A 17,654-nucleotide genomic window follows, 5' to 3' on the forward strand; every position below is an offset into this window, starting at 1 on the left:
CGTAACAAATTCCTTGATGCGAATCATTAACCACCCGCAACGGCAAAGAAGGCGACAAATTGTGTTTATTATTACATTTGTCTTCGCTGAAAAAGAGGTCAAGCGTCAGAATTCAGCCGCGAACTCATTTCCTTGATTTTTATTTAAAGGCCGTACGAATCCGCTTCAAGAAAAGAAAGCAGTAGGAAATAACAATTTTGTAGGAGACAAATAAAATGTTAGAGCGCGTCGCGAGGAGAAGACCGAGATAAATGGAGACAGGAGGGGAGATAAAAATGATGGCGGATGCTTCGTGAATGGAAGAAAATTAGGAAATTCACCGCCGCGCTTTTCCAGGACCGCGCGGGCTGTTTAAATTATCTAAATATAACTTCCCACCTAATGCGGGCCGAACATTCTGAAAGTGATAAGAGAGCCGGCTCCATATGAGCGCTTATTAGATTCTATAAAGATCCCAGGCTAAGGCTCTCATTAATATTCCAGACATTCCAGTGAACGTTCTAAAATTAAAGTAATATACATATTTACATAAATACACAATGTAAATTTTATTCTCTTTCACCAGTGAATATATCTTATATAATAATAATAATTTGAGCCTATATATACGTCCAACTGCTGGGGACAGGCCTCCTCTCATGTACGAGAGGGCTTGGGCTTTAGTCCCCACGCTTTTTTTTAATACAATAAAGATACAAATATTTTGTATTAATATTATTTCCATTACTCTTAATGAATATAATAATACTAGCTGTTGCCCGCGACTTCGTACGCGTGGTTTGTATATTGGTGGTTACATATTCTACATTAGCTTAAAACATTATGCAGCAAAAGATAGCAGTAGGGACTGTTAATCATTTGTTAATTATTATACACAACCTGGCTACGAAGTTTCAAGCCCCTAACTGAATAAAATTGTTCTTGATATAATCCCTCTCAACCTCCAGCATATTTTTAAGTCCAGTATTTAGTAAAACCTACTACCTAACTACCTATTAACGAAGTTTGAAGTACCTAGCTTTAAATAAAATTTGATCTCTCTACCAACTTTTAACCCCTTCTTAAACCTTTTAGGGGATGAATTTTTAATAAAGCTGAAATTCAACCCCTTTTTCACCACCTTGGGGGATGAATTTTCAAATTCTCTGAAATAACTTTTCTTGTGTTCTAATAATATGCCTTTGTACAAAGATTCAAGCCCCGCACTCAAAAAAATGTTTGATCTCCATACAAACTTTCAACCTCTATTTAACCCTTTTAAGGGATGAATTTTTAAAAACGCTGAAATTACTTTTCTTGTATTCTTATAATATATGTACTTTTATACAAAGATTCAAGTCCCGCACTCAAAAAACTATTTGATGTGCATACAAACTTTCAACCCCTTTTTCACTACCTTGGGGGATGAATTTTCAAGGACGCTGAAAAAACTTTTCTTGTATTCTAATAATATGCCTATATACAAAGATTCAAGTCCCGCACTCAAAAAAATATTTGATGTGCATACAAACTTTCAACCCCTTTTTCACCACCTTGGGGGATGAATTTTCAAAAACGCTGAAATTAGTATCCTTCTCTTTTATTATAATATCTTTTTACGAAGTTTCAAGTTTCTAGCTTACAATAAAATTTGAACCCCAAGACAAACTTTCATCCCCTTTTTAACCCCCTTAGGGGTTTTATTTTATGTTACGCGTTTATAAGAAGTTTCAAAGAATTCGTAATGGATTCAACCTTTAACCCCGTTTTAACCCTGTTAGGGGATGAATTTTTAAAAACGCTGAAATTACTTTTCTTGTATTTTACTAATATGCCCATATACAAAGTTTCAAGTCCCGCACACGAAAAATAAAATAAATAAAAAATAATAAAAAACTTAAAAATAAACAAAAAGAAAACCAAAACAAAATAACTTAATATAAATTCTTTTTTTAAAAAAGGGAACCGCCTTCAAAAAACCAACCCACTGAAAATCATAAAATAATTGTTATATGGCACCCCTATACATGTCCAGTCCCTATATCCCGTCGTAAAGCAAATTTCTGCCAAAAAGTAATTAATACCTAATAATAAGAAAATTAATAATCATCCGGGTAATTACTTCGTTTTTGAAGTCGGTGCCAAACCAAAATTTTAGAGAACCGATATTCTAGACAACGAAGAACGCTGCACGTACTTGCATTATAAATACATACTTAGTTTACTCATTAATTTAGTTCTTGTAGGTACTACATACTCGTATTTTTTTTTCTGATTGGTAGCAAAGAATGTTTTTGTTGGTTTGGCACCGCCTTCAAAAACGAAGTAATTACCCGGATGATTATTAATTTTCTTATTATTAGGTATTAATTACTTTTTGGCAGAAATTTGCTTTACGACGGGATATAGGGACTGGACATGTATAGGGGTGCCATATAACAATTATTTTATGATTTTCAGTGGGTTGGTTTTTTGAAGGCGGTTCCCTTTTTTAAAAAAAGAATTTATATTAAGTTATTTTGTTTTGGTTTTCTTTTTGTTTATTTTTAAGTTTTTTATTATTTTTTATTTATTTTATTTTATTTTTTACTTTTTAGAGATAGGTCAATCATTTATTTTAGGTTTTGGGCTAAAATACTAGTTTGTTAGGCTTAGTTTTAGTGTAATTTAGTATTAAGTTATTTTGTTTTGGTTTTCTTTTTGTTTATTTTTAATTTGTTTATTCTTTTTTATTTATTTAATTTTATTTTTTATTTTTAGTGATAGGTACTTCATTTATTTTAGGTTTTGGGCTAAAATACTTGTTTGTTAGGATCTCCATTTAGTTTTGGGCTAGTAAGTAACTACCTACCTACTAATGTTGCTGAACTGATGGCCTAACTCGATGATAATCGCGACAAAACATAAGATGACGTTTCGGTGCTAAACGATTTGTATTAATATTGCTCCCACTCCCACTGCCACTCCCACTTCCAGTCCCAGTCCCAGTCCCACTCCCATTCCCAGTCCGAGTCCAACTCCGACTCCCACTGCCACTATTTTATCTAAATCGGATTCAGCAACTTAAATTTGATGGTAGGTATACCGATAGCATCGCCACCTACCGGATCCAATTGGTTTTTCTAACCATCCATGTACTGTACACTAAAACTTTCTCCAGAATGTAACAAACACTTTTCCGAAAATGGCATCAAAATCGGTTCAGTCAAACACGAGATAATCACGAAGAAACATACATACAAACATACGGGTCAAACGGAGAACTTCCTTTTTTTAAAGGCGGTTAGAAAATAGTTGATCGACCCACCTAGTGGAACTCTGCAACATAGGCACATGACGATAAGTCGGCTAACCAAAACAAAGTGTGCCTATGTTGCACCAAATCTGAGTTCCACTAGGTACAGCCAGGGTTCACCATCAGTTCTATCTAGGGTACTGCTCTCCCAAGTGCTCATCAAGATGTGACGGATTACCAAAATAGCGTGGGCCTATGTTGCACCAAACCTGAGTTCCACTAGGTACATCCAGGGTTCAGCATCAGCTCTATCTTGGGTACTGCTCTCCCAAGTGCTCATCAAGGCGTGTCGGATGACCAAAACAGCGTGGGACTATATTGCACCAAACCTGAGTTCCACTAGTTACAGCCAGGGTTCAGCATCAGCTCTATCTTGGGTACTGCTCTTCCAAGTGCTTATCAAGACGCGTCGGATGACCAAAACAGCGTGGGCCTATGTTGCACCAAACCTGAGTTCCACTAGGTACATCCAGGGTTTAGCATCAGCTCTATCTTGGGTACTGCTCTCTCAAGTGCTCATCAAGACGCGTCGGATGACCAAAACAGCGTGGGCCTATGTTGCACTAAACCTGAGTTCCACTAGGTACATCCTGAGTTCCACTAGATACATCCAGAGTTCAGCATCAGCTCCATCTTGGGTACTACTCTCCCAAGTGCTCATCAAGATGTGACAGATGACCAAAATAGCGTGGGCCTATGTTGCACCAAACCTGAGTTCCACTAGGTACAGCCAGGGTTCAGCATCAACTCTATCTTGGGTACTGCTCTTCCAAGTGCTCATCAAGACACGTCGGATGACGAAAACAGCGTGGGCCTATGTTGCACCAAACCTGAGTTCCACTAGGTACATCCAGGGTTCAGCATCAGCTCTATCTTGGGTACTGCTCTCCCAAGTGCTCATCAATGCGTGTCGGATGACCAAAACAGCGTGGGCCTATATTGCACCAAACCTGAGTTCCACTAGGTATAACCAGGGTTCAGCATCAGCTCTATCTTGGGTACTGCTCTTCCAAGTGCTCATCAAGACGCGTCGGATGACCAAAACAGCGTGGGCCTATGTTGCACCAAACCTGAGTTCCACTAGGTACATCCAGGGTTCAGCATCAGCTCTATCTTGGGTACTGCTCTTCCAAGTGCTCATCAAGACGCGTCGGATGACCAAAACAGCGTGGGCCTATGTTGCACCAAACCTGAGTTCCACTAGGTACTTCCAGGGTTCAGCACCAGCTCTATCTTGGGTACTGCTCTTCCAATTGCTCATCAAGGCGTGTCGGATGACCAAAACAGCGTGGGCCTATGTTGCACCAAACCTGAGTTCCACTAGGTACAGCCAGGGTTCAGCATCAGCTCAGATCTATGTATACTAAAACCTTCTCCAGAATGTAACAAACACTTTTCTGAAAACCGCATCAAAATCGGTTCAGCCGAACGCGAGATAATCGCGAACAAATATACATACATACATACATACATACGGGTCAAACTGAGAACCTCCTTTTTTTTTTTTTTTAAGGCGGTTAAAAAAAATTCGATCTCCATACAAACTTTCTACCCCTTTTTCACCACCTTAGGGAATGAATTTTCAAAAACGCTGAAATTAGTTTTCTTGTATTTTAATAATTTATCTTTTAACGAAGTTTCAATTTCCTAGCCCAAAATAAAACTTGAACCCCATACAAACTTTAGACCCCCATTTCACCCCTTTAGGGGATGAATTTTGAAAAATCCTTTCTTAGTCGACCCGAGTCGATCTTATAAGGAACCTACTTGCCAAATTTGGACTTTCTAGTCCCAGCAGTTTGGGCTGTGCGTTGATTTAAGTCAGTCAGTCAGTCAGTCAGGTCTTTCACGTTTATATATATAGATGTGCGTACATTTAGCTTGCGTTTCTACCAGAGATGTGCAAGGATGCGTAGCGAGGGTGTTTGTTAAGAGCGAATAGAATCGGTTCATTTTCTTATCCTTGCTCAGCGCAGCTCTAGTGGACAATTTATATTGGTTCTTAACAAACATATTCCTCGCTACGCATTGCCTCACATCTCTGGTGGAAACGCAGCCTAAATGTAATAAGTAGAAATCAAAACAAGTCTAGTAGCGTACCACTAGTTGACAATTGACGTTAACGATTGCGTAAACTCGATCGCAGCCATCACTGCCTGCTGCCTGCCTGATCCATCACTGAGTTGACCATTGCATTCATTAGGGGAGGTCACGGTAACACAAACAAAAATAGCAGTGTAAAAAAATACACCAAAACAGAAATAACAAAACTAAATATTAAGTAATAACAAACATTTGCATCCTGATATCCTAGACTTATGTCCCTCTACGTGAAACAGTGCACTGACACTAGGAACATTTGATTTACATAGTAAACGAAAGTCATGAGAGGACGGATGTTCTAAGGAATAAGCCAGAAATAATAACACAACAAGTGTACAATACTCTTAGGCGTGGAGTTTGCCCACGTAATGCGAGGGGCGTCCTTGTGAGAGTCAGGACAAAGCAATTTTGTTGGCTCGAGACGCTGGCGGAGTTGGCATGTCACCCGCACCGCACACATGCGAACCGCTGATAAGGACCGTGTTTTACTGTTTCATATAGGTAAGGCTATAATATAAAACAGGCAAATTCAGATGTTTCAGATTTTAATAGCATGGTATACTCGTACCGATTTTAAATATAAAACATCACGTTTGGAAGTGTACTTAAATTAACCCTTTAACCGCCAGAGTCTGATATATAAGACATTACATATCCAGCTCATTTCGCTACAATCTGATAAATAAGACAAAGATCTGATTTGGTTTTACAGCACATTTATAACTCCCGTAACTATGCCAACCATACTCTGCGTGGTACAATTACTGTCGGTGGCGACACGAGCACGCTCGATCAAAAATTGCTGGCGGTTAAAAGGTTAAATAAATAAATAGGTATTTGGGGACAAAATTACACAGATTGTCCCAGCTCCAAACTAGGCAAAGCTTGTACTATGGGTACCTACTATGCAATGATACCTATATCATCTCTCTCTAGGTGTCTAGATAAGTGTATACACTTATCTAGACACAAATAATAACATCCTTAACTAAGGAAGAAATAATTGCGATATTTAAACATAAAAATAAATCTCTTTACCGGGATTCGAAACCAGCTAGACCTCGCTACGCGCGCTGGTGATTAATTTATGGAATCTTTCGCTTGCTCGGATATCAATATTAGCACGAGAGATTAAACAACAACTTTGTCCTGTGTTAAAACAATTAACTATTTTAATGTAGGTAGTATAGTTATGTGCTTACCCTCAGGAGCAGGCGGCCGTGGCTGATAATGTAAATCTGTAACAAAAATAATTATATTATACATATGGGAAAGCACATTTAATATACTTATATAATATTGTCTAAGGTGGCCTAAACGGGAAACAATTATTATCCATATTACGGCAGAATAAAGTTTAATTTGCTAGGTACCATATAAGTAATTATAATGACTTAAGCAAATACAACCAAGCCATTTAACCCGGAGTTGAATTATCGTTTTCCCGTACGGTAGTGTTGAATCCATTCATTTGTGTTATTTGAACAGTTCACTGACATAATTAATGTAGCTAATTATAAAACCAAACTCAGGCCGCGAGCCTGACCATTGCGCTACGGAACAGATTTAATTTAACACAGTAAGTAGTTTCATTTATACGGACGTATTTCTCAAAATAAATGGACGAACCCATACGTACACTCACGTATTATAATATATGTCAGATAGTACCTAGGTAACTATATACTTTCTAACTAAGTAACCCCTTTTGTTTGATTTGTTTTTCTAAATATAAATAAATTTAAATTGGAAATGTGAAATCACCGAAAATCATAAACATATCAGATTATATGTACAGATAGGTAGAAAGTTTGTTATAAGACAGCACAAAATTTGGTTGGCATTTGATCGATGTGAACCAATTGCCATACATATGTATATTTAATGTGCTATGTGTTTTCTCCAATTTCCAACCGCAGCTGCACTACTGTTCATTTTACTATGGAAATTGACAATAACAGCGACGCGTTCAGTACCAGTAGTGCAGCTGCGGTCAGAAATGGAATGTTACCCTTTACGTAACCCCGTAACGATTCAGTCACCTAACATCAGTTGTTATACATGGATCGTAATAATGATTTTCTATTGGGTTCTATAACCCAATTTGTAAAATTTCGGTTACCTACCTCAAAGTTAAGATAAGTATCTGATGTTTTTGTGATGTAAAAAACTTAGTTGTAGTTTTTTTTTATTTAATTTAAAGGAAAAAATCTTAGTAAAATCGGATATAGATGTATTAAGTATAGCACGAACAACTAGTTTTGTGTGAACATCCATCAAGAAAATGGTTCATAAATAAATAATATAATACATAATTATGAAGAGTTAACTACCTCTAAGTTGAATGTAACTATTTATACCTACTTTCATATTTTGTAAGAACAGCGCTCTGCAGGATCTAATGATAAAATAAAATGTATCATCTCAAAATGCATATTATAAAGTTTGAATTCCAAAGATAGAAAGAAACTTGAATGTTTCGAGCATCAATACGACGTTTCTAGGAATACCTAAATGAGATCACGTATTGCTGGCCATGTTGGCATTCGCCCGTTGCCCGTTGCTATTTATTGGTATCAAAATTATTCATATTGCAAACTAAACAGACCATGTCTGGTTGGTTGGTAATGTTGGTATGTATATGTCTATATTGCATATATATGGTCTATCTATTTCCTTTTATATTCCCTTAGCTTTGAATAAGTAGAAAAAGATGAAAAATATGTTTATTTGGGTTTTCAATTACATACCTACACCTACATTTCAATAGTAACAAGTTGTTTTTTTTTAAGTGGTTAGGTATTGTACAACAAGGGCATAAAGTGACCCATTTTTACCCGAGGCAATTTTTTGTAATAAATATAATACAAAATAGTAGACGAGGGTAAAAATGGACATTTATGCCCTTGTTGTACACTCTGCTTTTCACTTCGATTGCGAGGAAAATAAATTATATTTTTCACGGCAATTTACACCACGAAATTGTCGTAAAGCGAAAGAACATAATACATAACCAATTACCGCCAACTAACTTTTTAATTTTTTTTTTTAATTTTCAACATGTGATCAGAGTTTCAGACGCTTGGTTTTCTGCCAAGTCAAACATTTCGGAGCATTTTTGAACGATAATCGACTCGTATTTTATGTGATTTACTAAATTTAATGACAGAAAATACGGACTTCTAATAAATTGTAGCAAAAATAAAATAATATAACAAGTTTTGTCATCTACACAATTTTATTTCTCAGTAAAATTGTGCAATATGTTTTAACTGTTTGGCTGTTGAGACCGATTACCTTAGTCTTAGAAGAAAATTTTACTTTTATGCTCTAGAGCATAAAATGCGATTTTATGTCGTCTACGCACAACATAAAGGTGCACTTTTTGAACATGAGAAGTGAAAACGTTATTTTATAGAAATATATATAGAAAAAGTTTATTTGGTGTGAAATTTTTACGAATTATTTATTTTTAGTAGTTGTTATGCAATTGAAATTCAATGTATCATCAATTTTATTATTTTATTTGGAAATAGTACCTATTATACTCTACTGGAGTCGAACAGTTCGTATTTTATTATCGGTGTTTTTGATTACGCAGAAACCATACTGCAAGCCTTATCGCAATGAAATAATACCTAAGTACAATTATTGCTTAGAAACACAGACAAAAAATATGGTTAAAAACTTGTAGCTAATTCTAAAATGCCAACTCCAATTTCTTTACAAAACTTCCGTGGTTAACAAACCGAATGAAGACCTAAAATGTATACCCGATCGACAGTTGGCACACATATTTTAAGCAAAATATTGTTGTTTTATCATTACTGTCCCGTGCAGACTGGGTGTCTTCTTCGTTCTTGCATGGCTGTCACTCTTTATTTACGTTAATTAAAGCTTGTTTGCTGAACTTAGTGAGTTAATTTTGTGAAACACTACACAGCTAACATATAAATAGTGCTTTAAGTACCTATTCATTAAATTACAGTCGTTCATCCTTAGAAACTCTGTATGTCAGTATACCACTTGAAACTATCTGTATCTTAGAAATAAGCAATATTATTTTAGGAAAACCTCTACCACCTACTTTAAATAATTAACTACTCGTAATTTTACCACTACTCCCATTATTTATGTTAGTATAATAAATCGTTATAACTCCTTACTTGTGTTAGCTTTGAAAGCAAATAAAAGATATAACGATACAACGGATAGAAGAAAGCCCAAAAAATCACATGTTATATAGGTATACCCATGTAACTGAGAGTAGGTACCTAAAGTGAAAGAACGACACAGATACAGCTATTTGAGTTACTACTCTTAAGTCATAGAAATTGTTGAAAATATATACCATTTTCGCTTTTATGAAAAAGAATTCTTCGATTTATCGACGGTATTTCTGTTCATTAATATCAAAGGTGATCGAAATAACATTTCAAATATTTGCAAAATTGTTTTCCACTCTACAAATAGGTTAGCTGAATTCAAATTCAGATCCCAAATTACAAACTCATCGGTCTAGTCAGTAAATTTGTTCCTGCTGTAGGTACCACGTATAGTCTGGTGAGTTTTTTACTAGTGTAATTAATTTCACCCCGGGCTTAGCGGCAGGCGACTGGCTCCGCGAGTCACGATCAACTTTACCTTTTGAAGCGGAACGAGAATAGCTAATCGATTAATTTTCACGCCGTTTGAACAGAAAATCCTTATCCGGAATGCAGGGTCGAAATTTGGGTTCCGATATTTGAAACTTGGCTCGATTTGATTTCTGGGTTTTACGAAGCAGAAAATCCTAGTTAGGAATATTACCGACCTGGTATTTTCCCTATACGTAACTACCTAATTTCTGGTATATTATATCTAACTTTTGAAATACTGCAATTGAATGGAAATACAATCGTATGCCACTTTTGTAACTTTTAAACTACAATAACAATGACGAACCCAATAAAGTGATGGCTTTACCAAGTCTTAAGAAGATTCCAGATCAATGGTTGCCAATTAGGATGCGGCCTTCCTCATCCAGTTAGACGACTTATTCCAACGTCTTACATGTCCTATCAACAAATAATAAAATAAACGAAATAATTGGTAAGAGCACCAAACACAGGAAGTCCTTCATTTTATAATATTGATATGGCTATATAACTTTATTAAATTAGTAAGGTACATATTTACCTCTACCAATGAAGGCCCGGTTTTTAAGCTTGCCTACTCTCACATTGTCATATTTGTATAAGTGTGTTGGGGATGGCGTGGGAGGAGGCTACCCAAGCTGCCCAGGACCGGAGTAAGTGGAAGGAAAAGATTCGAGCCCTACACCCCAGCAGGTGGTAACAGGATAGATAGAAGAAGAAGATAAGTGTGAATGGGTTCAAATTTTGTTCGCTAGTACCATAGACAAAACTGCAAGTTCATATTAAACATAAGAAAAGTAAAACCGGCCAAGTGCGAGTCGGACTCGCGCACGGAGGGTTCCGCACCATCAACAAAAAATAGAGCAAAACAAACAAAAAAAAACAAGCAATAAAACGGTCACCCATCCAAATACTGACCCCGCCCGACGTTGCTTAACTTCGGTCAAAAATCATGTTTGTTGTATGGGAGCCCCACTTAAATCTTTATTTTATTCTGTTTTTAGTATTTGTTGTTATAGCGGCAACAGAAATACATCATCTGTGAAAATTTCAACTGTCTAGCTATCACGGTTCGTGAGATACAGCCTGGTGACAGACGGACGGACGGACGGACGGACGGACGGACAGACGGACGGACGGACGGACAGCGGAGTCTTAGTAATAGGGTCCCGTTTTTACCCTTTGGGTACGGAACCCTAAAAAATAACGATGGGCCCCTCTTTATACCTTATACTTTATAAATGTACCAAAGAGGAATTGAACTTTTTTCCCCAGTTTCATGCTAACAAAAGCGCCGGCAAGATCTAGTGCTCCACTCAAAATCGTAGCTTCCGAGCAGCAATTCTGAGATTTAGTCCAATCCTCAGCAGGAAACTAAGCGAAATCAATTCATACAATGAACGAGTAGCAACCGTTGCAGAGCCGCAACAAATTGAAATTGATACCATCGGGCAGCACAGCGACCGGATATTACGAGTGTCAAGCGCAATCACGCACTTGCCCATAAGCGGCTCCCGGCCACCTGGCCACGTCTAAAGCTTTGTTAGCCGAAGCCCTGTCTCCTTCGCGAGTAATCTGTTGTGATCATTATCTGTTAGAAGTTTCACGAAGGGCGAAGTTCCGCGAATGATGTGACTCGACGTTACAGCTATACGTCCAATCAAAACAATGGACGCCAAGTTTTCTCGGCATTAATGGAGAGATTTATGATACCGGCTTCGCCTTTAGCTTATTAACAAGTTTATGACGAATCGGAAATAATTAATTTAGTCGTGTTTGTGTAACTTGTTTTTGTACAAGTTAAGTAATACAGAAATAAAATAATGAGTTTAAATTGCGAAGAAAAGACAAATCGTGATCATGTTGCCTTAAATTTCAATTAATAGGCACTATCGACAAAATGCCATCAGAAATTGTAATAGCACAATAATAATAGGTATAATCAAGTTTAACACAGGTTAAATTGTTTACAAAAAATAACATTAAACAACGCCACGTGCGTATTTATTGAAGTTTTTTAGCTAAATTAGCAAGCCACACTGTTTTAGGGGTCATTTAAAATATAAGTACACACACCATACATTACATTTAAACATAATTCGGTCGATGTTTTACATGAATACTTATTGTAGACTTATCGGTAAAATAGAACATTAAATAAAGATAACACTGCTATATGTGACATTTTGTGTGTGACCTGCTTTAATAATGGATTTTTAGAAATGCAAGTTCAGTGTGGGCACAATGAAAAAGCTGCCGGCGTGTGAGGGGTAATTTTTCAGAACACAATAAACGATTTCAGGGTTCCATTGGGGCTAATTTAGTTACACGCATACTCAACATAGACTTAAAACAGTTTATAGCTAGTAAAAAAATGATTTTCTTTATCTGACTCTAACGTAACTGTCATTGTAAGTAATACAATTTAGGTGCAAGCTATTTACCTATATAATAAAGTTGTTTTCGACAGTATCATTGGAACCATTCAACGGTCGCGCCGTAGGTTTCCGTCGGTACATAATTCAATACCCTTTGTGCGCATTTTTGTGACTGGGTGCTACTTATTAAGGTAAAAAGCTGCGTGTCAGGAAACCGTTAGTCATATTCATTATCGTCGTAGGAATTATAGCTTCATACTCAATTATTGTATAGCAGCAGGACAACACGGTCGTGGGTGCGTGATTCATAAACTTTACCAAACCCGCCGTTGACGGCTGATAATCATTACATACCCAAATCGATTTACTCGGTTAGGTAGCTTATATTTAGTCTTTAAATACGTTTATGAAATAGAATTTAATAACTACGCTTTGATTTCTTATTCTTAATAGTGGACTGTTTTTTAAACGAAACACGATGATTTTTTTTTATCTACAACAAGATAGAGGTTAAATTCAGGAACAATTGAAATATAGCCACCAGTATAGACCTGTTTTGAGTTAAGAGGATTAAATATGTACTATGCATAACATAATATACCTATCAAAGTATGCGTAATAAGTAGTGTTAAAATTTAATACGATATATTTCCATTGTAATTTAGGATATTTGACTTTTTGTTTTGTTGACACTACTGGGCAAGGAATAGAAGGCGAATATGTGATGCTCAAGTTGTCAATATACACGTGTTTGCCGTTACAGGTTATTCGGCTCAAATTATATTGCAAGTATATTTTAAATAAATGATTTTACTCTAGATTCAATACTAACCAAAATTTAAAATATCAATCATGTTATGATATGAAGTATCGGATATCCACGCTCTGTAGGTTTTATATATTATGGTAACGAGAACGGATTGGGAATGACCTACTAAAAGTCATTGTTTAATTCCGAGTCCGTATAACGTTTAAATTGAGCAAATAATTGGCAAAAAACGGAACAAAACTAACTCGTCCAGCAGTTCGGACGTGGAAAATCGCCTGCCATTTGCATAGCGACTACGATTTTTCCAAACCTTAGTTACGTGTCACGAGAGCCGTTCTCGATCTAACATTGTATGCAGCGATCGGATTCGTTTAACACGTGACTGGACACCGGGCGTCGTTTAATAGCCTCGTATATGTAAAGGACAGGCGCGGTCTACGTCCAACCAATTTGCAATAAAACAATATGGCGCACCGCCCCAGTACACCCCGGCTTGCGGCGCGTTCTGCCAGCCTCTTCTTGTATTTTATATATAACCGGACTGCGGCCCCATTAGTCGCGACCCCGCTGTGTCACATTCCGAAATGTTATGTTACTCTCACCTAAAGCAAAGTTAATCCGCGTAGACAGAAATGTTGCGCCTTTTGTTCTCCTGTTCGGCTTTTACGACACCCGCCGAAATGAAACCTGGAACTCGACACCACAGAAGAATGCAAGCAAAACTAATTACCATGCAGTAAATTAGAACAGGATTAAAATAACTTTTAATGAACCCGTCCCTTATTCATGAAAAGGTAAATTTCTAATGATATCTCAGTGGGCATAATGTTCTTACTTGGAAATTATTTAAATAATCTAAAATCTGACGGTTTTACCATGAAACTGAATACATTAGGCGCCCGAAATTAAAGGGATTATTTTTTGTGTAAAATAACTTTACCCGTTCTCAAATTAAAAATGACTGCCAGTATTTAAGAAGCTTTCAATATTAAGGGAGATTTGATCTCAAGTACCTACCTAAAAATAATTAAGTAATACAATAAAAACGCAGAGCGGTAGTTTTATTTAAATGAATTAAAATTTAAACTTAATATTTTTTTGATTGACATAAATAGTAGATGTAACTTTATTTACCATAAATAAATATGGTCATTTACCTACTGATAATTTAATGGTGTTCCATACCGTATAATAAGGATTTTTGTATCAGATAGAATTTGTATAAATTAAGTAACAATTCTATTCGTATTTGGTAACTACAAAGCGTCCAAACAAAAAACAGTGTAGCTTTAATCAAGTTCACCTTTACAAGTTCTTATTTTTTCCCATTCCCGAATCTGCCGCATGAATATTTAAAGCGGTTCCCTAATTCCAGTAGTTTCACCGCAATTTGAAAATCCAGCTCTGGGTGGCGGGCAGAGTGCCACTAAAATTAATGTTCTGCCAGAGAGAAAAACGAGCGCAGCCAACCTCGCCATAAACATACCGAGACAAAACTCGACTCGTCTAAATAAAATCCCGATTTGAAACAATAAATGCAGCTCTAAAACCATTCTAAGTGAGATCACTTTTTCTCGCCACTTCGCAATTATGTCATTTGGTGAAGAGGAATTAAATTAAAATCAATTGCCGCCTTACCATCCTGAGAATCTCTAGCTAAAGAATTTTCATTTTAATGCAATCATTTTTTTTTCGTTTTTAACGTCGAGCATTCGCTGAGATTTAAACTGCTGGGTGTGGTAAAGCGAGTTATTGCAACTTCACGAGTCATCGTCTCGAAAAAACACTAATTTCACTTGTTTGGGTGAAATGTGTTTTGCTGAATTGAGAAAATAGAATCGTTGAAACTTAACATAACTGCCCATAGTAGATGCAACTTTATAAGACGGGAAACAAGCTGTTCACTAGAATTTATTTAGGTAAAAGAAAAAATTATTTAGGAGGATCTCTATTACACTATGGTTTATTCTTTAACGTTCTCCGTCTATCTCCAAATTTTCTACGCTGTACAGTTATTAAAATAAGCTCTGTCATTTAATGTATCATAGCCAGCAGCCCTGGTAGCACGGTCGCATTTTTATCGTTTATCACCATGCCTGTCACGTTCTGACAAGTATGTAAGTGCGAAAGTGACGGGCATAGTGATAGTCAATAAAAATGTAACCGTGCTGAGCCCGCAGCATACAACATATCATGGTCGCATTTTTGTCGTCGAGTCACGCGTCACTTTCTTACTTACATACTTGTTAGAACGTGACAGACATGATGACAGATGATAAAAAAGCGACCACAGGTGATAATTTTGCGGAACATCGTGACGTGTATTAACTATTAATATTAAGGTGCAGTGAGTTAAGCCAGCAGAGGTTTTGTAAAATCGTGGCGCCTTTTTAGATTAATACGGTGCCAAAATGAATAATCGCTCTCTCTCTTTCTCTCTCTAAACTAAACGTAATTACAGCGTTGGAAATTGATACCACTCCGCCATCCACGACAACGCTCGATACTGATAACTATTTGGTGCGTCATGCTATGTATTTCACTTAATATATAAATGTATATGATAATATTGAATTTAAACATTTCATCGTGTATAACAGCCCAAATTGTAACATTTAGAGTGTTAATCAAAGCGGTGATTTTCAGAGTGTGCGCTTCGTTTCAGCAACACATATCGTGTATATTAATATTGATACCGATAAACACAGCCATCATGCTACCACTAATATTCTCATTCCATGTTAATCCATAGCGTACGTAGAATTGCGCCAATATTGGCGTTAATTGAATTAATCGCACTACGAACCAGGGATGTTGCGGATGCCGATTTTTTAAAGGCTCACATCCGCGGATGTGGATGCGGATGTCAAGATAGGTACCTACATAAGAAACGTCAAATATTACATTTTAGTAATTTTTATTTCAAAAAGCGGCCAAGTGCGAGTTGGACTCGCCCATGAAGGGTTCCGTATTTAGGCGATTTGTGACGTATAAAAAAAAACTACTTACTAGATCTCGTTCAAACCAATTTTCGGTGGAAGTTTACATGGTAATGTATATCATATATTTTTTTTAGTTTTATCATTCTCTTATTTTAGAAGTTACAGGGGGGGGACACACATTTTACCACTTTAGAAGTGTCTCTCGCGCAAACTATTCAGTTTAGAAAAAAATGATATTAGAAACCTCAATATCATTTTTGAAGACCTATCCATAGATAGGCCCCACACGTATGGGTTTGATGAAAAAAAAATTTTTGAGTTTCAGTTCGAAGTATGGAGAACCCCAAAAATTTATTGTTTTTTTTCTATTTTTGTGTGAAAATCTTAATGCGGTTCACAGAATACATCTACTTACCAAGTTTCAACAGTATAGTTCTTATAGTTTCAGAGAAAAGTGGCTGTGACATACGGACGGACTGACAGACGGACAGACGGACAGACGGACAGACAGACAGACAGACAGACAGACAGACATGACGAATCTATAAGGGTTCCGTTTTTTGCCATTTGGCTACGGAACCCTAAAAACCGGCCATGTGCGAGTCGGACTCGCGTTCCAAGGGTTCCGTACTTTGAGTCCCACTCACGGTTGACTGCTCATTTCTAATAGATTTTTTTGGCTAATGACTAGATTACCTAGCAGTCTAGCACTTACGCCGATGCTATAAGACGTTCCTGTACCGACCTGTTCCACATCCGCATCCGCGTTAAACTCCGCATCGATTTTATGCGGATGCAGATGCGGATGTTGAAAATAATGCGGAAGTTCCGCGGTTGCGGATGCGGACGGATATTCGCAACATCCCTGCTACGAACCGCACTTGCGCAACGCAAGTATCATTATTGGATTAGGTGTCTATCTTATCCTTGTCACATCCTTGATAATCAATTAATTTTCTTTTTTTTTTATAAATAGTCCTATTAATCATAACTTCCTTTGATGACTTTAGTATATATTATCTTATTATTTAAACTATTATGTAAACTATTAATATAAGTAGTTGTAGCTGTCACACTGAAAGTAATCACTAATCATGTTATATTGCACTTAATGGCATTACACGAGCTACGCCAATATCAACAAACAATACAACTGATGTTTTAATAGCAGCCTATCTACAGCCTAGGATCCTGGACAGATTTCTAGTATTTATATAAATGCTGTAACGATGTATCGTTAGATTTCTCCTAATCTTAAAAACGTGTTGACGCTATTTTCAATTTAAAACGCTACGTTAAATTTTAAGTTTATGCTACGGAAACTTCAATATTTTAAAAAGTCATCGTATGTTTTCCTTAGTTACAAAGGGATTCAAAAAGGTTGGTATGGTACTGAATGTCTATGAAACTTGAAACTATTGGTCGAGTAAATATAGTCGACTGTGCTCAGAGCATAAAAAGGTCAACGACGGCGTTGCGTGAACAAGAGAAATTTTTAAATAAATCGGTTTAGCGGTTATTGAATCCCCATACAAATTTCCACCTCCCTTT

At 36.7% G+C, this 17,654-nt stretch overlaps 1 protein-coding gene across 7 annotated transcripts in view; it reads right to left on the reverse strand.

Annotated features, from left to right (window-relative positions):
• Positions 1-17,654, reverse strand: part of LOC134663163 (agrin-like) — a 238,279-nt gene that overhangs the window by 39,977 nt on the left and 180,648 nt on the right. For all 7 annotated transcript variants that reach the window (XR_010098128.1, XM_063519516.1, XM_063519515.1 and 4 more), the window contains one exon: positions 6,580-6,615. Coding sequence is in view for 6 of the 7 variants with exons in the window: in XM_063519516.1 (XP_063375586.1) it covers positions 6,580-6,615 (36 nt within the window). In the remaining variant the exon portion in view is untranslated. The remainder of the gene's footprint in view (positions 1-6,579; positions 6,616-17,654) is intronic.

This window comes from Cydia amplana, chromosome 4, assembly GCF_948474715.1.
Source record: "Cydia amplana chromosome 4, ilCydAmpl1.1, whole genome shotgun sequence".
NCBI lineage: Eukaryota > Metazoa > Arthropoda > Insecta > Lepidoptera > Tortricidae > Cydia > Cydia amplana.